Genomic DNA, 23,731 nt, shown 5'->3' with positions numbered 1-23,731 from the left:
TACCATCTGCACAGGAATTCCTGGGCTAGCCTATGCAAAATGACCTGGCCAAACTAGGGCCATTAAGAAACAATACAGGGTCATTGAGGGACATACATTAGCAGTACAAGAGAACTGTTCTTCTGCTCTGCCCTGAGGTATGAATGGAGACAAGGGATTTGAAAGGTTGCCAGGGTAACTGGGTGTGATGTCAAAGGAATAGTTTGGGAAAGGGGCAGAAGGATCTTGGCTGGCTTGCGGCAGGTGGGGAGAGATGCCTTGGACTCCAGTACTACAGGGTATAGAAAATTACATTATAACAAACATATCAAAAGTTGTAATAAATAAACAAGGCATCACAACGTACACAAACAAATTGAACAAATTCCACATCATTCATAAGATAAAAAAATAAAGATACTGTTATAAGAAAAAACTGCTCCTTTATCCCTCAAGGGTATCCAAGAGCGCTATAGAGTAGCTTCTCTCCTGTCTGTCAGGATACCTGATAATGCCTTACATGATTGCCTTTTCTGGCCATTCCTTTGAGATGGTAAATACTGGGTTCCTGAATATCTTACGCATATTGATAGTGTGCTCAGCTTAACAAATACTTGCCAGACTGTATTTACAGGGAGGTCCAAAGACAATTGGAAAGCTTTCCCCATTTCCTTCCTCCTTGCAGAGAAATATTTGAGGTCAATTTGGGAGAGTCAAAATGGTTTCAGGATTGTTTTCCTGTACTATTTCAGACACGTGGTTTATATACTTATGTATGTATTTGCCTTGTACATTTATGAACATTTATTTTATATATATAAGACCTTAGAATTCGTATAACAATACAAAAAATTAACATCAACAACCCACCCCAACAACTCCCCCCTAAAGAACACCCCAGCCCGTGCCTATGCCTAGCTATTGTATTTATTATTATTATTTATATTCCGATCTATACCCGGAGATCTAAGGGCGGTTCACAGAATATAATCAAAATATAAAACCACAGATAATAAAAGGTGACGACTAAACCTATTATTTAATTTAAACTAAATAAGGAAGTTGTTGGAGGTCGGGGAAGGACGCAACAGGCGCGCGTTCCTCTGCTGCCCTCCAGGGGGCTCCATAAGTAACCCTCAGCGCGCGCCTTGGCCAATGAGCCCCTGGGGGTGGGATCCAACGCGAGTCCTCGGCGCAGGGCATTCGCCCGCATGCCTGCCTCCCTCCAGTTGCCCGGCAACACCCAGAAGGGAGCGCCACTCGGAAGAGGTCCCGCGGGGCGAGGCTGCCGTTGCCGGGCAACCCCTGTGCGGCTGTTGCGCAGGCGGGCGCGTCATTGGACAGACGCGCCGCAAAGCGCGCGAGGCCGTAAAGCGCCTTCCCTCCCCCCCCCGTCTCGCCTTCCGGGCGCAAAATGCCGTGAGCGGCGCCCGGTCGGGCGGGCCTGTGGAGGGCGGTCGGTCGGTCGGTCGGTGAGGAAGAGAAAGCGAGAGGGAAGGCCAGGCCGACAGGAAGGGGAGGGGGCGACCCGGCTCCGTCCCATGCTCCGTCGGCGGCGGGCGGCCCTTTCCTCCCCCTGCCCCTTCATGCCGGGCCCGGGCCGGGGTCGCGCCGGAGATGGCCAGGAAGACAGTTAGCAGGAAGAGGAGGGCGGCGGCCCCCGCGGCGGGGCCCGGAGGAGAGCAGGTAGGCCCGCAGGCGGCGTTGGCGGAGAGGGGCCAGGAAGAGGCTCGCCGGGTGGGGAGGACGGAGAGGTGGGGGGCTGGCCCTCAAACACTTTATTTGGCCCTTGTGACTGGGTTGGGGAGGAGGGGGCTTGTTTTGGGGTGGGTGGTCGTGTCGGAGGACGGGGGCGAAGCAGCCTGATGAGCGGCAGAGCCTGCTCTTTCTTGTACGTGGGGGGACATAGGCGTGTGCCTCGAGGTCGGGTTGGCATCCGCCTGTCTCCGGGGACACGGAGATGTGCCATAGGCAGACGTGAAACGTACGTGTGAATACACTCGCGCGTCGTCGGCTCCCTGCCGATCAATCAGTAATATAGTTTAGTATATAATCAATCTGTAACATAAGGTAACGTGCAGGTTATTGTGGGGACAGCGGAGGGGAGCGGGAGAAACGGAGGGGAGCGAAACGGAATGTAAAGCTTGCGGGAAGGCGGTGCGTAAATGCAAGGAGTAAACAATGCGCATACATGTTTGCGCGGACCTGTTTCATGTAGGTAACCGGATTTCCGCCAAGGTGCCCAAGGCAGTTTGCAGTACTGTATATTTCGCTTCCCTCGATCCGTAGGCGACACCGCCCCCACAATAACTTTAATATTATAAACGATCGATCGATCCACACGATAGGGTGTTGTTTTGGAGGACAGAGAAAGGCCGGAGGGCCGGACTGCTCCCTTGTCTCCATTATTTGCTGCTGCCCCCAACCTCAAAGCGCAAACAATGAAATCGGCGAATAAAACCAATCTCGTCGCTCCCCCCCCCCCCCAAAGCAAGCGAGGGTTTGTGCGCGTTAGCTCCAAGCCGCGGGTCATAGCGCCTTGTCTCCCCATCCCATTCTTCTGCAGCGGGGACTCTTTCTCCTCCCGCCACTTGCTTTCCCGGTGTTCAGAGGTAGACTGCCCCTGAACATGCAGGCTCCATTTCCTTCCCACCGCGCTCCTCCTCGTTGGCTCTGATCCCTCCAAGCTGCAGGAGGAGCGTGGAGTTGGAAAGGGCGATGAAGCCGCCCGGACGGGTGCCGGTGGAGGCGGCGGCGGCGCAGCAGCCAGATGACACTTCCCGGTTGCCCAACCCCCCCGGAGCCTTCTTGCAACCTGCAATGGCGGTGGCGAGGGTTGCTGGATGTGTCCTTGGACCGGGGTGGTGGTCGCGGAGCCCAATGGGAGAGGGGTCTGGGCGCATCACAGCTGCGCCCTGGAGAGCGCCGGGGTGCTGGTCGGTGCCTGCTATCCGGCCGCCCCCTGGAAAGACCTGCTCCTCTCCTCTTCCTCCAGCCTGAAGGAGAAGCGAGCGGCTCTTGGGAGCGCCCGAGCCCTGGATTCGGCGTTCGGAGCTTTGCAACCGCCTCGGCCCGAACGCCAGGAGGGTACCAGGCGCGGCGGCCGCTGCTCCCACCCCCCACCCCCCAGTAGCGGCCAAACGCCGGCCGGGCTCCCGATGCTGCGGACCGCGTGTAAACGGAGGGGGTGGAGGCGGGGCTTGGCTGGCCAGAGGAGGGCGCATCAGGTTTGTTTTCGGGGGCTGGAGTGGAAAGGGAAGCTGGGCATCTGCGTGAGCGACGAGCCAAGGCTTCGCCGCGAACCTCGCTCGCCGAAGTAGCTGGCTCGGGCAGAGTCCTTCAGAAGCCGCTGGCAAAGACTATTAAGACTTGCCTGATTGAATGGTCCTCCATACAGAAAGGGGGAGGGGGTGGAAATCCCTGTAGGTGAAAACAACAACAACAACGACAAAACAGCCCATCTGGAAGCTTGTGTGCAGCCGACTTGCCAATTTCCCGTGTGCAGGGATTTCATTTTCAATTTTGTGTATTGGAGGAGCATTCCGTGATGTAAGTAGCAGTTGGTCCTGCTGCCTGAAGACCTATAGTTTAGATGCAGCTTACTGTTGGGGGGGGGGGAGAGAATTAAACTTTAGGTGTTTGGGTCAGCTGAAAATGTTAATTTATGTGAACGCATCTTGGTCCTCTGCAAACGTCCACGCTGTAGTTCATCTTCATGGTACTGATGGTTCATTATTTTCTATTTTAACCCAAGGTGTAGGCACGATAATGCCTCAGAAAGTAAAGATAGCTGTACTGGCCAGTAAGTAAAATTCCAAAATCTGCATCGGAGCAATCAATATTTTTATTAGGCAAACCAATATGCCACGAAATAATGGGCAACCTTTCCAGGTCTCCAGAACTCTTCAGGCTAGATGGCAAACAAGCGAGGGAATGGCTGGTATTAATTAGAAATGAATTAACCGTAAAATGTAAAATGAGCTAAAAATCCAATGCTTACCACCTTACAATAGATTGTCAAAAAGCATGTATATCATATGTATAAGACAATAAAAAGTGTTAACAAGACATCTGAAATAAAACAAATCAGTGACATGTGAATACTGCTAGAGAAGAGGGCATAAAGTGGGAGCCACCACAGATGAAGTCCTTCACTTGTTTGCCACCCACCTAACCTCTGAAGGCAGGGAAACGCCCTAAGAGAAATTGACAGATTCCTTGGGGGGGGGGGACCCCTGAGGACAGATCCCCAGGATTCCCAGGGGTGGTAGTCAAGACAGTTAACACTGGTTTAAGATATTATTATTATTTATGCAGTAGAGCAGGATCCTAGAACATTGCTCTGGCGCAGTGAAAGATGTGTCATATTCTTAAGGGGTCTCTGATGTTACATGAAATGGATCTTCCCTCTGGGGCAGATAGGCAGAATCCTTTCGAGGTAATAAGTTACAGGAACTGTTGGTATTTTCCCACAGTATGGCTGGGATCACTCAGCTCACAAAAGGAAGCGGCTCCCCCCAGTTAAAAGGTCCCTGGTATGCTACCTGAAAGGAAGAGAGGTGCGGATGCAGGATGAGTCCAGCTACCACCGACTGCTGCACGGATATGCAGCCCAGCAACTGCCCGGTCTCCTGAAGGAAAGAGAGTTTCACCTTGGGACCCTCAATAAAGTGTTTGCATCTCAGTGGCTGAATCACCGGCAAGTGGTGTGTGGGACAAAATGCAACACAGTAAGTGCAAATCTCTCTCTATCTCCTTAAGCTAGAACCGCTCCTGGATATTGTGTAGCTACACAAACTGTTCAGAAAAAGAGAAAGGTGAGACCGTTTAAAACCTGCCTTTTCTTAGCATTTGCTGCATTTTCATACACACTTTCTACTTTCCCTTTTAGTTTTATCCGTAAGCTGCTTTGAGTCCCTGTCAGGGAAAAAGACTGGGTAGGAATAAATATACAGTATAGTAATAATTATGCAACATTTGTCTTTAATTGAAAGCAAGTTCATTATTGTACTATTTCAGGCTTGTATATAAACTGCTAGAACCTCCTAGCCTGCAATCTTTTTTTTACTAGTATAGTACAGAGACCTTTCCTCCTCTGCCTTTATTCACCTGCCTGCAATTCCTGGTTTCCTGTTGCAAGCCTGCTTGTACCTACCATAAATCTAAGGCTATATTATTGCATATATGCTCTGTGGTACAATGCCCTTTTTGAGGTGAGGCAACCCGTACTGTGGGCAGTATTTGAAGTGCAGTTGCACCATAGTCTTGTATAAAAGCGTGATATCAAAGTTTCTTTTTCACTTCCTTTCCTAATGATCCCTAACATGAAATTCACCCTTTACACTGCTCTCTCTCACTGTGTTGGCATCCCTGAACAATCCAGTTAAAACCTCAAGGTTTGTTTGATCTGGTCAGTCGCTGCCAGTTGATACCATGAGCTTATATGTGATCCATTTTTTCAAAATAGGTTTTATATTTGTCATTTTCTAGTCTAGGTTGATTATAGGGACAAGTTACTTATTTTTGTCAGCCGTTTCTCATTTTAAAAAACTTTTGGGTGGACGCCTTTCAGACCTGGTGATTTGTCAGCTTTAATTTTCTCAATCAGGCGGGGAATAATGCTGCATTTAATCAGAGCAGAGAATCTTGATCTGGCTCTATATAAGCCTGTTTCATGTGTGAATGCCAGTTTCATTGTAGAACACACACGTATCACTTTTTGACTCAAAATTCTTTCGTTTGAATGAGCTGTTGGCTTCAATTTAGTGCACTAAAAATCCATGTTTTCTTTTCACTGACAATCCTTCTAAATCGGAAATTTTTAAATACAGGCAACCATCTATTATCATGGGGTTGCGTTCCTGGCCCTTCTGCGTGTTGGCGGAGCACACACAAGCCTGTCCCGTTCCGCCCCACCCCCGTTCCGCCCTCTTCTGGGTTCAAAACTACCTGCGCTTTAGTGATTGCGCATCAATTGAACATGAAAAAAAATTGGTTTCCTGCTTGTTTGACACACTTTACTAAGTTCATTTTTGGTTCATTTGGGTTTTAGTTTGTGTAATATAGTGGAGGGATGCATGGTGAACTGGAATAGTCAGGCTGATTGAAGAAGTCAGGGTATGAATGGTATCAGAAGATGGTCTTGAAGACACGTGTTTAGGTTTTTTAGCATATGTAGGGGAATTGCATCAGCTGGCTTGAGTTTTATAGATGAGCTGAAGTAAAACTAAGCAGTTTCGATTAAATTCAAATTTGAACTCTTCAATTTGGGTCCCTAAGCTAGCATGAAATAGCTACACACACCCGACCTCTCTCGCCAACAAAGAAGCACGAACAAACAACAGAGAACCTGCACAAAAGACGCTGACGCCGAACCCCTACACATATCAAGAAAAACAGAAACATCGGCAATCCACCACACCCAACTCCCCATCCCACCCACCTCTTTCCCCCCTTCCTCATAATGTCTCAACAAGTAAAATTGATGTGTAAAAATGATACATGAGACACTGCACTACCTTTGTAACCCAAGAAAATCCTTAATAAAAATAATTATATATATATAAAAAATAGCTACACACACGATAGGCCTTGAGACCTTGTGGAAAAGAGTTTTGTATCTGGTGAGCAACATTTTACATGCCTGAGCAAGAAGCAGATGACTGAAAATTTCCCAGGCCTGGTCTCTACAGCAATGCTGCTGTTTCTGCCAACCTCTCTGCTAGAAGCACTTCAAATCTGAAAATGGATTCTGTGTCTGATTCATGCATGAATTTATTTAGCTTTGAGTGAGCAACTTGCTATGATTCCTAGCTACAGTTAGGATAATGCAACCAGTTCATTCATCCACTAATAAGACCAGTAGTAAAGCAAACCTGGAAAGACTTGGATAACCTCTGCCCCCCCCCCCTATACACGTTTCTGCACACTACATGGTTAAATTGAAATTAGTCAGTAGTTAACTCCAGAATTGCACCCCATGATGTAAATGCTCCCTCTTGTTTTCATAATGCGGGTTGTTGCTTTGCCATCAGTTTTTTTAAGGATTTCTTGTTTGACCTTTTAAAATCTATTACTTGCATATTATGCTTCTGCCTGTGGTGGTCTATGCTACATACTGCATTTGTTGGATTGTTCTGCCTGAGTCTAAAAACGGAACTTTGATTTCAAATGGCTTGCGTGCCCTGTGACAGAGCTGGGCTGTGCAAAACACCAGAGGGAGTTCTGGGTAGCTGATGGGCTTTTGTTACTCCTCAGAACTCTAGCTCTTCGTTGTCTAAAGTGAATTTCTAGACTTCAGGGATGCAGAAAAGCAGTACTGTATGTTTGGAAAAGCAGCATTAAAATGCTCCATATGTATATAGAAGGCTGTCATATACAGAGCCGGGTCCATTGATAGAGTTCAGTATTGTTGTCAGTGCCTGGCAGAGGCTCTCCAGGTTTTCAGACAGGAGACCCTCTCCCAGCCCTGTCCGGAGAGGCCAGGGATTGAATCTGGAATGACTGAGCTACAGCCCTTTCCCTTGCAGAAATATTCGTTGGTTGAATGCGGTGTCTAAAAGGGGCCCCTGTGATTTGGCTTCCTGGTTGTCTTTTTCTTGGTGTTCCCCTAGAGCAGAACAAAGCATCTGTTTTGTAGGCAGCTGCAACCTGCTAAGTTAGCACGCCAGGCTCTGAAAGCAACCTCTTGTTGACTCTTCCTTAATAGATCTGGAGGGAAGGCAGCCAAGCAGGATAGATCTGTGTGAAGGTAGCAGTGCTGCAGTGTGGTTTGGGTCTCCAGAGCACACAAGTACTTACTTGGGTTCCTGCCTCCATGTGCTAGAGCATACTTGAGCAGCTTCCCCACTTGCACTTTGAATGGAGACAATAGTGGGATCGCATTCCCTCAGGTGATCTGTCAGATCCCAGCCGCTGGTGGTGCCAAGGTTGTTGTAGGGAAGGAACACCAAAGTCATCTTCACCTGATGCGGAAAAAATATTCCTAACAGTAATATGCTTTTTCAGTGTCCGTTTTTTCGCATTATCTAGCTTAAATCCTGACAACAGCCCTGCGTGGTTGGCCAGCACCATCCCTATATTGTGGGTGGTGGTAGAAGAATTGAACCAGTGACTTCCTGGTTCTTTGTTCACCTCATTTGGGCATGTTACCACAAAAGCATAGGCTGCTGCTTCTCTTCATGCAAAGCAAGTTTGGTTAAAAATGTTCTATGATCACAGTGTTCTCTGTGCAGATTCAGGTTTAAGAATGAGCCACAGGCACTTTCTGACCACAGGTGTGTGTGTGTTCCTTCCTTCCTTCCAGTTGTTTGTGGTCGATGTCCAGACGGGTCAGATTACCAAGATTCCAATTCTGAAGGACCGAGAACCAGACATGGTGAACCAGCAGGGCTGCGGGATTCACGCCATTGAGCTGAACCCTTCCAGGACCCTCTTGGCTACGGGAGGTGACAACCCAAACAGCCTTGCGATTTATCGTCTGCCTACACTTGATCCTGTCTGCGTGGGAGATGTAAGTGCCCCTACATGCTTCTGTTGCTTTATTTCATTTTCATGGAAATTCTGTCTCAATCTGGTGATGACTCCATTTGATGATGGGTAGATTAAAGAGGGCATCTTTATGTTAGCTGTCAGAAGTTGGATGGGGTGATGTATTTCTACATAACAGGAATGTTTAATATTGTGAAGCTGAGTGGGACATTGCAGGGAATTTGGACTTGGTTGACGTCCTGTGTACTTGTTTATAATCTTCTAGTGTAAAAATCCAAAACCTGCCCCCTCTCATCAGGCACCTCTGGTTGCCTTTTTGGAGAACAAACTTGCATGCTTGTTATCAAGAAAAGCAGTTGCATTTATTTGATGCTTAAGGAAATACATGAAACCTTTACCTTGATATATGAAACCTTTGCCTTGACCTATGTGTATGACCCATGTTCCGCAGATTGTATACAAACACTAAGTTAAAAAAACTGAAGAAAACCAAAGAAGAATTTCTTAAAAAATGGGACAGGTACAAGAAATATGTTAGAAAATATACTGAGAACAAAATTTCCATGATAGCGTTTGAGTAAAAAAGGGAAAAAATCTGTTTGGATTTGCAGAAATCAGTTTCCTTAAGAAATAGGAGTGTCAAACGATATGTAAAAACAGAGATAGCATGGATTGAATATACACTCTGCGACAAAAAGAGGAGAGTATGCTGATGGAGATAACAGGAAGTCCAAAGATAAAATTTTTTCTTTTTTTTTTCTCCTTTCCCTTTTTTTCTCTGGGAAAGGAGGATTAGAAATACGATACGAAAAATTGTAACAAACAAATATAAATGTATATGTGTATGTATATGTATACAAGCATGAAAAACAATGTTCAGGTTTGGTGATGGGAAAAAATAAATAAATATCATTCAAAAAAAAACCTGAAGAAAACCAAACCAAAACAGTATGATTACCTTGGATCACTGTCTCGCATGTTGTTATAGTTTACAAAGATAAAAACAGATATATTTCTCCCGTGGAATTGGTCGACGTGTTGCCTCTTTTTTTGGTATTTTGACTCAAGTCTGCAACACAGGGGTTGTTTCATTAGCATTGAAAAAATTCTCCGGCATCCTCATTTCTTCCTTCCTTTCTCTCTCTAGGATGGCCACAAAGATTGGATATTTTCTATTGCATGGATCAGTGACACCATGGCTGTTTCTGGTAACTTCTCCTAATGGCTTTATTTCTGCGCGCCCTAACATCTAACGGACTGTAGCTTCTCTTGTAACTCACCAGCTCTCCTCAGGCATTGTACACGCGTGTAAAACCAACAGGAGTGGGAACCTGTGTGGTAAACTCGGCTCCCACCCTGTCTCCATCCTATTCCAGGGTTCCACGTCCTAGGAAGCCTCTGTGAAAACCGGGAGGATTCCTGCTTCAGGGAGTTGCTTTCCAGGTCATGGAGCGTTATGACAATGGTGATTAGCATGCCTTTTGCTTTTACACATGAGTAGAATGCCTGAGGTTTCAAATGTGTCTTCTTGAATTTTTAATCATATCTGTCTTAAGTACTTAAGCTGATTATGGCAGCTCCTTTTTCCATATTATCCCCACCCATTCAGCCCAAAAGAAAACTGCAGTTTTTGCAAGGAGTTAGATGTCTCTAACATCTCTGTGTCCTCCTCAAAGTATATATCACACAGAGCTCCTCCTTGCAGTTCCCCTTGCAGTTTGTTTTGGCTTGTATGAGAGAATCTCACATTTTCGGCACTCAAGAGCTAGATTCCCTCCCCCCCCCCCCCCGGAGAGTTTTGTCATTCCATTTTAAAATTCGGCAGAGAACAAAAGGGCATGGACTTAGGCAAGGAGGGATAGGTGATAGCAGAAAGGTGAATTTTTAGCCATGTTGAAATACTAAATAAATTGGAGTCCTTGGAGAATTGAGAAAATCAAATTAAAAGATTCCAAGAGCTCTGGCCAGGTAGCAGATTAATTTTTAGAAAGTTTTAAGTTGAGAAGAAGAAGACAATTTCCAGTAGCAATCCAGTTTTTAGAAATCCAGGACAAGGCCCTGTTTCGGTTTATTCTTCATCAGCTCTAGTTTCATAGTTTCAAGGTCAAAGCGTACCATTCATGTTTTTCTAAGATTTCTAAAAACTGGATTGCTACTGGAAATTGTCTTATTATTCTCAACTTAAAACTATCTAAAAATTAATCTACTACCTGGCCAGAGCTCTTGGAATCTTTTCATTTGAATATTTAGCCATGGCAAAGTGGCCAAGAAACTGCGGAGAGAGCACTGATGTCTTCTGAAAGACCTGCCTAGGCTCCCTCTAGTTTCTGAGCCTCATTGTGGATCCACACCCTAAACATTAGAGTGGTTTTTCTGTAACCAGAAAGGGTAGAGACTTGATGTTTCAGAGGAAATCTCATAACCACCACCACCACCACCACCCCATTGCCAAACTGCTTCCAATTCTATCCTAAAGTTCTGAAATACTGATACTTGAACCACACTCCTGCTCTTAGAAGCTGGGCTGCTTGGCCCCAGTTCTGCATTGCCACTTCCTCGCCTGGAAGCTAAAATGGGCTTCTGAGCCCGGGTAGCTTTTCCCGTGTCCCTATATGCTGGGATAATGGTTGCAGCATTTGCATATCTTCAGAATAGCAAATGAAACATGGCAGATTTCACTCTTCCATAGTGATTATAATTTTGCTGTGTTACAGCCAAGCTGAGAAACAGCCCACAGGATGTATTTATTGAGTGACGCTGCCAGTGTCCAGCATAGCTCCAAAGCCCTCTCAATGGAGGCTTACTGGACTTTGTCCCACTGTAACACATCTAGTGGAGAAATGCCAGGACACTGTTGCAATGATCTTTATTTTTTGCTCTTGTTTACAACCTTCTGTAAAGACTACAGTTGTGCCTTTGTCAGGTTGCACTGCAAGGCTGTGTTTACACAGTTTGTTCTGTAGTGTGCTAACCAAACTGACGGTTGCAGGAGACTGCCAGAGTTCAATTAATCTTGAAAGAATTTCAGATGTGTGCCCCTTTTGGAATGCATTCTGTGTGCCCAACCTTTTCTCTGCGGGAAACTGGGTGGTCTGCTCTCCTTGCTTACTTGGAACATCCTGCGCCACGATAGACAGTGCAGAGAGCTGTGTTATGAATGGTGCATGACTGAATACGTAGCACTTGCCTCTTTTTAGGCCTGTGCCCCGTCTCAGTCAGAGAGAGAGTGGCAGAGTACTAGGAGGGCATGTGTTTAATGTATCCTTGGGTCTGCTGTCCCATGCAGGCTCCCGAGATGGTTCAATGGGGCTCTGGGAAGTGACGGATGAAGTCCTAGCCAAGAGCGATGCAAGACGCAACTTGTCTCGAGTTCCCGTCTATGCTCACATAACACACAGGGCTCTGAAGGACATCCCCAAGGAGAACACCAACCCGGACAACTGCAAGGTTCGGGCACTAGCTTTCAACAACAAGAACAAGGTCAGTAAGATAAATAGGTTCCAAGGTATCTGACCATAACCTTCCTATTGCCAGTGCTGGAAATATGTTGAAAGCAGCTAGGATACCGAAAAATTCAGCGTTGGAATTATTATTATTATTATTATTATTATTATTAAGCACTCTGCTCCCACCCCCACTTTCTAGCTCAATCCTTTGGTTCATTTTCTGGCCGAAACCACAATAAGTAAATGAAAAAAGTGTGTGCTGAAAGCGCAAAACAAAAAACAGCATATTTGAGTTTCCCAGGAATTAGCATGTGGGCAACCCCCCCCCAATAACACCCAGCTGGGCTTCCCCCCACTTTTGCGTTTTTACTTAAACACCTCTCACCCATTCTATTACACTGGCCTGTCCCAGAATGCAAATTCTTGATGCTGGGAGAGGCAGAAGAAGAACACCCATATTTCTGCAGGTGTTGCAAATAAAACAAATGTTAAAAATTGTGATGAAGTTGAGGCAGGCACCTGCTGTGCTTCCCATTGGTTTGCTGATGCTAACACTGAAATTGGAGGGCAACCAGCTGCAATGATTTGTGTTGCAAATGGCAAAGGCGCCGAGGGTGTCATGCCCCATGGGCTTTGTGGAGCAGTGATGTTGTGAAATAAGGGACTTGCTTTTAAAATAAGGGATGTCTGACAGTTCCGCTTGGTTTTCGCCATCAGATTTTTGCAACCTGTGCCTCTGATTCTGAGGTCTAGAAACTGCTGAGTGCTTCATTTTTAAATAAAAACTAGGGCACTCTGGATTCTTAAGAGCTGCACACAGCAGCCTAGAGGTGCATGCAGTTCTTCTCATGACCACTTTTGGATATAAGCTTGTGCTGTTCTTTCTCCCCGTGCTACCCTTCTTAATTTTAATGGTTTGCAGGAACCCACTGAAAAATTATAGTGCGCAACCTGTGGTTCTGATGTTGCTAGACAACAACAACAACAACAACTAATTTATTATTTATACCCCGCCCATCTGGCTGGGTTTCCCCAGCCACTCTCGGTGGCTCCCAACCGAATATTAAAAAACACAATACAGCATTAAACGTTAAAAACTTCCCTAAACAGTCCCATACTGACTGTGCTGTGCAGGCTGGAGCTGAAGGGAGTTTGAGTCCAGTAACACCTGGAGGGCTACACTTTCCCTATCCCTTTTCCAAATTGTTTTGTTTTAAATTACTTCAGCCATCCTTAGAAAAATCACCCATGTTAGGTCAAGGGTGGTTGACCCCACATTGCAGATGGGGGCGGGGGCAGGCGCATGAGTTTGTGTCAGTGCTGAGATTCTGAGATGGGGGGGTCTGTTGTTTTAGCATTGTATATTGTCAAGCTTTTAATACCGAGTGGTACTCTGCATGGATGTTCTGCGCTGGCTTACAAAGCTCTTTCTGTTCTAGGAGCTGGGAGCAGTGTCCCTGGATGGATATTTCCACCTCTGGAAAGCAGAATACACACTTTCAAAGGTAACCTGCTGGTGTGGGGAAAAAATGTATGCTGGGCTTTATTCGTGATTTGGAATTAAATAAGTTTTGAGCCAAATTGCAGCACTTACTGACTGTTGGTAGCATGGCAGTAAGTGTCTGAGTAAATGCAGGCTCTAAAGCAGACACGTCCTACTCTCAACAGACTGTCATCTACTCCCAGTATTTAAAAACTGGCAGTGATCTACCATTGTCATTGGAGGGAGGAGGAGCGTGCGTGGGGTGGTTGGGTGGGTGGAAGGGGAGGGCTGACCAGAGTTATTTAGCTTTTTTTAAAGGGGAAATGCCATACATCACTCACTGAAATCAAATGCACACAGCGCTAAACCCAGTCATCGTATCCCCTGCAGGCATAGGCAACCTTGGCTCTCCAGATGTTTTGGAACTACAACTCCCATGATCCCTGACCACTGGCCCTGTTAGCTAGGGATCATGGGAGTTGTAGTTCCAAAACATCTGTAGAGCCAAGGTTGCCTATGCCTGCCCTATTGACATCGCCAAACGACCGCCCACTTGACATGACAGAGGAACAGAGAGAGGGTGGAGGGTGGCGGAGACATTCATTCCCCCGTTCTTTTAATCCCGCGATCAATAAGGATCCTGCGATCGCCTGGGCATCTACCTGTCAATCGTGGTCGACCGGTTGAACATGTCTGCTCTAAAGCATGGCTGACTGATTTATCAAAGGCTCTCTTATCTGCTGTAAAGCAGTCTCTGTGTTTCCAAAAACAACTGTTACAGTGGGTGGAGATTTGCAGTCAGTTTTGGACAGAGTTGCACACACACACACACACCCCCGCATGAAATGCCAGGCACATAGTTTGGGGGTTCTCCTAGGCTCAGTGCTGTGTATGGAGGGGCACACAATGTCTGTGGCTAGGATGCCTTTTACCAGCTTAGAGTGACGGCTAGAGAGGAAGCAAAACTTGTGAGTGACACAAGCTCTGCTCACAGCAAGGGTAGATCTCTACCATACATGTTCTGTCAGGTTTCCGATAAGGATGGCTCTGAATTGCCTGCTGGCTTACCTGGGCTTTTAAGAGCTGCTTCAGATACCCTTCTTACTGGCCCATCGCTGAGCAACAGACTAGCAGGTAATGGAGCAGGGCCTTTTCAGTGGTGGACCCATATTTTTGCCATTTTTCTCCTGAAAGGTGGGACATAGGAATCTGCCTTAAACCGAGTCAAACCATTGATCCATATAGTCCATTATTGTTTGCACTGATTGTCAGCAGTTCTGTAAGCCAGTTTAGCCTGCAAATACACTTCGTTTCTCCTGTTATTTGTTTGCAAGGCTTGCTAGTTCTGGTTGGCAAACATTTAAAAATCTAATACTTGAATACAAGAAAGTATACTTTCTTGATAGACTTCATTGCATCCTATTGTTCACTGTCCTCTGTACTGCTTCTCATGTGGGTTGTTTTCTGTCTTCATTTCCCCCCTCCCCAGCTGCTGTCAACGAAGCTACCGTACTGCAGGGAGAATGTGTGTCTGGCCTATGGTCAGGAGTGGTCTGTGTATGCTGTTGGATCTCAGGCACATGTCTCCTTTCTGGACCCAAGGCAGCCTTCCCACAATGTCAAGTCTGTCTGTTCCAGGGAGCGAGGCAGTGGTAAGGATTCTTCATGAGAAAACTTGAGCAGTGGAGCTTCAGCAATCTCTTTCAGTGTTCCTTTACTTGGTGATGATGTTATACATCCTCTATAAGTGGGAAGGAGGAAAACTGGTGCTCCTGCAAGGATCTCCGCTGTGCCAAATAGTAACGAAGTAGTCTGCCCCATGGGTTGTTCTTAATATTCCTTTTAATACAGTGCTATATGGCCAGAGCTCTGTTTGCATGGACAAGTTGCCGGCTACGACTGCTTTCATTCCCCAGATTCTTATGATGGTTGTTGCCCAACCGCAGGTCTTTGAAATTACTAATTCCAGCATCTTCATTTCTGCCCTTTCCCCTGATAATTCATTTTTAATTGTGATCATATCTTCTGAAGTAGTTGCAGTTTCCCATTTCGATGTCCTTTGACATTCTTGCCTCCAAGTCCTGTTGTATTGCTGCGATAGTACAGAACATCAGTAGTGTAGTTCTTCTATTACTTGGGCAGATTCTGCACAGTTTTTAAGCAGTTATATATCCCTCTTAATTCCACTCCAGGTTGGATTTATGAGCATGTCTGTGAGACACCGTGTCTAAAGGTCTTTTTAAAATGTAGATCTCTTAACCTACTGGCTGCAGCTTATCAATAAGATGTGCCACACTTTTAGAGAAAAAATCAAATCTGGCATGGAATTCATTAAATCTGTGACTTTTCAAATGTTTTCAAGGATCTAAATGGTTGTGTTTTGTTCCTACATCTTTCCTGGCATCAAAATGAGGCTGAGTTGTCCAAAATCCCCGGGTTTTCTCGTCTTTGTTCAGAACCTCGCTGATCTTTTAGGATTGCCAAGGTTCTTGCCCTCTTTTTAGCCAAATATTGGACCTCACTTGATGGCATAGACCACGTCATCTGGCTGCTCAATGTTGGTTGATATATGTTAAGAAGTCAAACCAGACCTGCGCTGGCTCAGGGCTGTGCGATAATAATTCTTTCCTGTCTGGATTTTTTTTTAATAACACAGTTTGGTATACTGCGGCATTGAAGTGTAATTCATCATGTTCTTATACTGCAGCAGCAAGGTTCTGTGACTAGAGGTTCATGCTCAAAATAGTTCAGAGAGTGGGTGCACGCGAGAAAAGGTTTCCCATTATCTCCAGGTACCATTTGTGCCTCCGCATGACATTAAATCATTTAACGTTCAGAATTTTGAGACTGGTTTTTGAAGTCTCATAAATTTCAAAATCTGTTCTCGTATACTCCCCCCCTTCACCGCCCCAGCTAATTGGCATATTGTTTATCTCCTTCGTTTATTTTGTAATGTGGAAAGGGGCATTTTTTTGCTACTAATGAGACATAAAGCACAGCTGTTGCTGACTTTCAGGTTCCTGTTAATAAAAATACATTGGTGTCGACAGCCTGGAACAAATCTAGTGGGTCTGTGACCTTTTCTCCAACTGCGGCCTGCTCACAAACCTGGCAGGGTGATCACCATGTTGTCTTTCTCCACCACCTAGTAAGCAGAGGTATACTGCTGCTAAATGTGGAGGTTTCTTTTCTAGCTGTTCTGGCTAATTGTCCACACTGCTAGTGGCATTAATGAGGGAGAAGTGTCCCTTGATGTAAGGAGCCCAACTGCCATCAAGTCAACTGTCATTTTTTTTGCCAAGGTCTCATTTCCCATGGAAAAATTGTAAATTAGTGGAAATGCTGGAGAAAGTCTTCCTGGGCAATATTTTCTCTCTTAGAATGAGTGAAATGCTTTTGAAGATTATTATTTTTTAAATAAAGGCAGCATTCTGAAAACCATGGGCACAGGTCTCGCCATTAACCATCTCCCCTCCACGACAGGTATTCGCTCTGTGAGCTTCTACGAACACATTATCACAGTGGGGACCGGGCAGGGTTCCTTGCTGTTCTATGACATCCGAGCCCAGAGGTTCCTGGATGAGAAGCCGCTGCACAGTTGCTACGGAACAAAATTAGGAGGAAGTGAAATTCTCAAGTTGTCGACTGGCAAAGGTTGGCTGGTGAGTAGCTTGCAGTGTGAACGAGAGGTAGCCTTACCACAAACATTGCTTCTTTTAAAGGCTCTTCCACTGACTGAGGGCTCTGTTCTGGCAGCGTTGCCAGATACAGGTGAAATAAGTTGCTTGCTCTTTCTATTGAATGGATATGCCAGGCTATTGGAAGCTCTTGCTTTTCCTTTCTGTAAGAGTTTCGTCTGCAGAGCCGACACGAGATTGCGCCACCGCAATCTCCGCATCTTCTCCTGCCACTGCTGCCGTCCCTTCCTCTCCCCTGCTGGTGGCAGTGCTCTCTCCATCCTGCCTTGGTCTAGGTAGGGCCAAAAAGGTCCTTCCTCAGAGTGAGGCATTCTGTCCTAGAAGGGCATTTAAAGTTTAAAGTTACTGTGCAAAGTGTAAAAGCCCTCCTTAGAGGGAGAGGGAGGAAGTGGGAAGCCTTGCCTGGTGGGCAGCAGGCCTGTGTGAATTTGCCACCTTAGTCACTTGCCTTATGGAAAGGACTTGCCTCTTAGTCAAAGGGGTGGGGTTGGAGAAAGGACATTCCTTTGGCTGAAAACCAGCTTCAGCTTGAATTGTTGACTTTGATTTTGCTGCTGTTCCCCATCTTGTTAAACAGCTTGGGTTTCCGAGCTGGTCGGCAGCTTCCCAGTTCCCTTCGAGTGCTCCTAGGGATGTGCAGCCAGTTGCAGGGAAGGTCATAACTGACTCAGTTGTTGCCCTTTCCTTTGACAGAATCATGATGAAACCTGGCGGAATTACTTTTCAGACATCAGCTCCTTCCCAAACGCTGTTTACACCCACTGCTACGACTCGTCTGGCACGAAACTCTTTGTGGCAGGAGGTCCCCTTCCGTCTGGACTCCATGGGAATTATGCTGGTCTCTGGAGCTAATAACTCTTTCCAAACAAAGCTCTTTCGTGCGAATTACTTCCCCCTCTGCATTTTGTTTTTAAAACACAACGGACTTGTGTGACGACTACACTGTTCTCTTCTGGTTTTGATGCATCTTGGGGGTCAACCTTTTCTTTTCTTTTCAGAAGGGGAGCAGCCTCTTCCACCCGTCTCCCGACAGTTTTTGTACATTTTTTGAACAGTTTTAGTTTTGGTTTAATCTCCTTTGATCTTTCTACAACAGGGTTTATAAACCCCTCTTTTTATTGCATTTCTTAAAAATGGCTGGGTCTTTGCCCTGAACTTAGGCTAACCAAACTTACATGCCCCCTCCTCCCCTTACTTTGCTGTGAGGTAGAAATCCTCCATTAGATCGGCTGCTGCCAAGCTTTCTGTGAAAGCCCAGGGGCTGCGAGTGCAAGTGTGTGTGTGCGTTGGGGTGTATGTACGTACGTGCTGGTACTTTGTCAGTCACATTACCTGGAATAAAAGCTTCTTGTAATTAAAAGGAAAAAAATTAAAAAGTATTTATATAATGAGATACGTTACTACTTTATCCACAGAGCCCAGCTTGCACATGGCTTCACATTATTCTGAAAAGTACAAGTTTAACGATGCTGTACTGTGGTCCAACATGTGAGCTGTGGACTAGGCCTGTCTTGCCTTCTCTTTTCCCCTTTCCTCCTCCCACGGATCCACAGGAAGGATATGAGTGTATAGACTGATTGCAGGGCAAAATTTGTGGTCCATGAGAGCTGGTCCATGAGAAAGGAGGTGTAGGAGGAAGAAATGGCCAGTTTTCAGAGTCCACTTGTGTGAGATTTTTAGTTCTGCTGGGTGAAATGCTTTCTGAGACTGGCCCCATAGATCTGCCAAATAACTACCCCAAACAGCCTCCAGCATTGAAAATTGTGTGTGGCCCAGCTCATTAAAGCCACTGAAACATCTTTTAGCACTGCAGGGATAGTGACTAACAACGCAAACCCTACATAGCTCTGTTTAACATGGAGTGCCGATGACTGCCTTGTGTTGGGTTTATTAGCAAGGCGGTCCAAGATTCCACAAGGAAGCAGCACGAGCCATAGGTTGGTCTTCTGGACTTAACTGCACATGAGCTGAGACTTTTCGCTCGTGCCTGGCCTTTGGGGCTTTCTCGATGGAAGTCCCACAGTGACCCATGTGGCTGTTCAGCCGCTGACCCCAGTGCAGCTGCACCCCGTAATTTGTAACCCATCTAAATTGGACCATCCAAGAAAGCGCACTTGCAGCATGGTGTTTGTTGTTATGGCAAAATGCTTGCTTTGCTTCCCCTCTGCCAAGACAAGAAACAACACCGCAAGACAAAACTGGAGCTTGAAGCCCTTTTGCTTCTTCTCAGCTGGAGTTCAGTTTTGCTGTCCAGTTTGCCAAAGGATGCTGCTGCTGCTGCTGTGCCACAAAGAAACTGCACTTGTGGGGCTGGAAATAAGTAGTGAGCTGAAGAAATCCACGTCTTAGGCAAGACTGGCTGATGCGTCTCTCTGTGTGATTCAATACTCTGGTCTGGCATTCTTCCAAGCAGCTTCTGTTGGTTCTGGATAATGTTAGCCCCATGTCTGCACTGGGTGTGATGCAGAGCTTTCTGGCCCTCCTAGTGTAACAAAGGAGCACGAGTATTGGCCTTCAGCTATGGCTGTCCATTGTGTCTCTTCAGTTTCTTTGTTATGGAGGCCTGTGTGGAACTGAGACTCATGCAGAAGAAGGGGCTGTGCTCCTCTGAGGATTGAAGGCAGCCCTTTCTCTGAAAGGCATAGTCTGAACGTAAGCCTGTTTTTACCCCTGGGGTTGGGCAAAGAGATGGATGAAATATGCCTCCAATTTCTAATTCGTATGCTGGGTTTTGGCTGTCAGAAGTCAGAGATCTAAAGAGAGCCACTGCCATAATACTTTGCAGCTTGCATTGAGTTGCGGTTTTAATACTGTGCAAGCTTAAAGGGTTCCTTGGAAATGCAACTGTGCCCCTGGACTTTGGTCTGGAGCTTGAAGAAAGCATATTTCATGGTAACATTAGCTTCTCTCGCTCCCCTTACGATCGGAGATTCTTTCCTGCAAAAGGGGGAAGAGAACTTCTAAAAGCACCTGTGGTGTCAAATGTTGGGATCCTTGTTAAGTCCTTATTTCATCTTCCATCTTGTGATTGAGAAAAACGGAGGCTGAAAGAAGAGCTTATGCCTACAGACATTGAGGCTGCATCATGTATTCCGGGGCAGCAATTTTGCATTTAACAGCAATGTTTTTGATCTGCTTTATATTTGTTTTATGGTTCTCTTTCACAGGCTATCTTGAAAATCTAGATTAATAAAATTTAAGGAAAACAAAAAACCACAGTGAGCCAGACACACGATGTGGTGCTGGCTGCCTGTCAGCTCCAGCTCCTAGGTGTGCGTCCCTTTGTCATAAACCTAGTCATAAACATGAATGGTAGAGTTTTACATGTAAACACTTTCTATAGGCACATGGCTGCAAGGGCCTTTGTTCATACATTTATGAGAGTCTGTTGAATAACTGCCCCTCTTCCCCGAATAAAACTGTCCCAAAAAATCATTTCCTCTCTTAAGTGCCTGGACACACAGGAAACACTGAGGGCTGTTTCACATATCATGTGTCGCAAAGATGGGCCTGCTAATGAAACATGGTCAATAGGGGGTCTTAACCAGGGTTGGACCTCCAGCTAACAGCTGTATGATACACCAGTTTGCAAAGGGTCTGTGCCATCTGTATGGCATGTTTTGAACTTTATGCTTCCAACATCTTGGGCATAGGGTTGGGTCCAGTGGCGGTGCTCAGTCGGTGGTAAAACATCTATCAGTGGAACAGGGTTTTGGGTTTTTGTAATTCCCCTTTCTACCCTACAGCCACACTACCCCTATTAAATCTGCTGCACAGCAGTCAGGGCTCCTCTAGAGCAGATTTAGGGGAGGTCCCGCCCCCTAAATTCCACTGATGGATACCTGAGTGTCAGGTAAGTGACACTGTTAGTTAGATACATACCCTGGGGAAATTGTGAATTCGCTACAAGTCAAACCAAGTGGGGTGTTTCTGAGACATAATCCCAGCAGCTTTGGAGACTAGCATCCCAGCCTTGCACGCAGAATGCAGTTTCCTTCCATTCCCTTGAGGTGAAATGAATGTCGTCATCTGGGTGCTGGATCTTAAACCTCCTTAAACTTGTACTTTTAAAAATGGGCTTGTGCACCTGGTCAACTCTTGCTCATAGCCTCCCACAGTCTCAGGGTTATATGTCACTACAATTTTCATCCAAATGACAGCACACAGGACCAATCAGAGGTTAGCGTGCCTTTCTCCTATGGTACCTTGATCTTTGCAAAGCTGCCTACGACAGGATTTGCTGTTTGTCACAGTCTTTCATCTGGATATTGTTTTGTCTTTTTTCTAAAATATACATACATATATATAGATATAGATATATGATAATGAAATGTTCTAAGCTGCAACCAACCTGTTCAGTGAATTGTAACTTTTTAAATTTGATGTTCAAGAGTGGTGTATAAAATCAAATGTGTGGATTCGTCTGAAGTGCGAGTTTTTCCGCTAACTCCCACGCTTAATTTGTTGAGGGGATGGTGCCCTTCTTTATTTCCGGATGGTGGTGGTTTGCAAACTGCACTGCTTGGGTCCCAATAGATGCTTATTCAATCCAAACAGATGGTTTATTAGGCAGATAGTCTAAAGCAAAGTCTTTTTATTTCCTCAAAAGCTTTCTTGGTACATCGGTGATGGACACACACACACACACAGTGAGAGAGAAAGAGAGATTTGCAGAGTTTTCAGAAGCTTCTGGAGAAACCTGATTCTGAACTTACACACACAAGCTTGAAAGAAAGGTAACATCACAGTTACAAAAAAGAGAGAATAGCCCTTGTCAATGTATACTTTCGAAACTGCGTATTTGAAATTGCATGCAGTTTGCATTTTTAATCCGCTTGGAAGCCTGTGGAACTGCATGAGGAACTAATGCTATAGGATGCGCAAAAGACAACTTGGAAGTGTTGCTGCATTAAAGCAGTGAGTGGAGTGGGATGGGGTAAACAAATGACTATAAAGCCAGAATTGCTTCTGCTGCCTTCTATGTTTGAAAGCACGATATGCCCCGTATCAGTCAGTCTTTGTTTTCCAGGATCACGTTAAACTGGCTGTTTGGTGCTTTCCAAAGCAAGGGCTGTAGCTCAGTGATAAAACACACGCGATGCACGCAGGAGCCCCCAAATTCAACCCCTGATAAATCTCCAGGTGTCGTTGGAGAAGACTTTGCTGTCTGAGGCCCTGGAGAGCTGTGGTCAATCTGGACAGTCCTGAGCTAAAGAGAGCAATGGTGTGACTAGGCGGCTTCCTGCTTTTGCATGTGACAAAAAACAGTAGGTTCCTGGAGTGGGTAACTACAGTGGATCCTTGTATGTAGAGATGGTCAAAACTAAGCATGGCTTTTACACTGCTAGAACAGCTGCTTCTTACTATTGAAATCTGCCTACCACCCTGTACCTATAGCTCTCAGGGCAGTTCACAACATAAAATTACTGCATAAAAAACACAAAATACAGAATAAAAATAAAGACAACCCAATGAGAGGTATGCACCTGCTTGGGACATGTGAAATAGTCATTAACTTGCATCTAGACTTATTAAATAGACCTTAGACATAGCCACCTAGTTTCTCACAATGGCATTGACTTGCCTAAGGAGAACATAGCCTGCTGGGCATGTGTGGTGCTACCTACGTGGAAATAGAAGTGCTTTTCTCCGTTTCGTCTATCATCCCCTGTGCCTTCAATCTCTCAGGCTCAGGATGACAATCCATTATTATTATTACTATAATAATAAAGGTCCGTATAGTTAAAGCTATGGTTTTCCCAGTAGTGATGTATGGAAGTGAGAGCTGGACCATAAAGAAGGCTGATCGCCGAATAATTGATGCTTTTGAATTATGGTGCTGGAGGAGACTCTTGAGAGTCCCATGGACTGCAAGAAGATCAAACCTCTCCATTCTGAAGGAAATCAGCCCTGAGTGCTCCCTGGAAGGTCAGATCGTGAAGCTGAGGCTCCAATACTTTGGCCACCTCATGAGAAGAGAAGACTCCCTGGAAAAGACCCTGATGTTGGGAAAGATGGAGGGCACTAGGAGAAGGGGACGACAGAGGACAAGATGGTTGGACAGTGTTCTCGAAGCTACGAACATGAGTATGACCAAACTGCGGGAGGCAGTGCAAGACAGGAGTGCCTGGCGTGCTCTGGTCCATGGGGTCACGAAGAGTCGGACACGACTAAACGACTAAACAACAACAACATGATCCCATGATCTTGCATTCCTTGCGATTTCACACAGCGCCTTTCAGTCCATATTGAATCAGTGTCCCTTCACACCTTAGGAGTACAAGAAACTGCAATGGGATTGTGCCCTTTTTGTGAATGAATTCTATTACACTGGGATGGGTAGCCTGTGGGCCTCTGGGTGATGTTGGGCTATAACTCCCATCAGCCTCACCAGCATAGCAGGAATGATGGGAGTTGTAATGCAGCAACCTCTAGAGGCCCGCAGGCTAGCCCCCCTTGCATAGCATGGGCAAGATGGTCCTGTTGTGTTGACTTGCTGCCTCTGTCAGTATGGGGCATGATTACCGTGATATTTATTTTTCCTCCCAAAAACACACCACGGCTTATTTTCAGGGGATGTCTTTTTTCTTTTTAATATTAAGTATGGTACAGCAATCTAATGGTGAAGCAAAATA

The 23,731-nt window shown here is 45.8% G+C and overlaps 1 protein-coding gene across 1 annotated transcript; it reads left to right on the top strand.

Annotated features, from left to right (window-relative positions):
- Positions 1-1,384: 1,384 nt before the first annotated feature.
- On the top strand, positions 1,385-21,514 carry DCAF12 (DDB1 and CUL4 associated factor 12). The gene is made up of 9 exons (XM_035100475.3): positions 1,385-1,665; positions 4,455-4,709; positions 8,285-8,491; positions 9,617-9,677; positions 11,756-11,949; positions 13,355-13,420; positions 14,888-15,050; positions 16,882-17,060; positions 17,790-21,514. Exons 1-9 carry the CDS (start codon positions 1,597-1,599, stop codon positions 17,946-17,948), a joined length of 1,353 nt encoding a protein of 450 aa, XP_034956366.2. The 5' UTR covers positions 1,385-1,596; the 3' UTR covers positions 17,949-21,514.
- Positions 21,515-23,731: the final 2,217 nt, after the last annotated feature.

This window comes from Zootoca vivipara, chromosome 10 (assembly GCF_965207765.1).
Source record: "Zootoca vivipara chromosome 10, rZooViv2.hap1.1, whole genome shotgun sequence".
NCBI lineage: Eukaryota > Metazoa > Chordata > Lepidosauria > Squamata > Lacertidae > Zootoca > Zootoca vivipara.
The sequence above is the reverse complement of the archived record's forward strand: the minus strand, read 5'-3'. Positions and strand labels throughout refer to the sequence as shown.

Coding starts and splice junctions, on each gene's coding strand:
- DCAF12 (XM_035100475.3), top strand. CDS start 1,597: ATGGCCAGGAAGACAGTTAGCAGGAAGAGGAGGGCGGCGGCCCCCGCG. Junction 1,666..4,454: donor CGGGGCCCGGAGGAGAGCAG/GTAGGCCCGCAG, acceptor ATTTTCCCACAG/TATGGCTGGGATCACTCAGC. Junction 4,710..8,284: donor GTGGGACAAAATGCAACACA/GTAAGTGCAAAT, acceptor CCTTCCTTCCAG/TTGTTTGTGGTCGATGTCCA.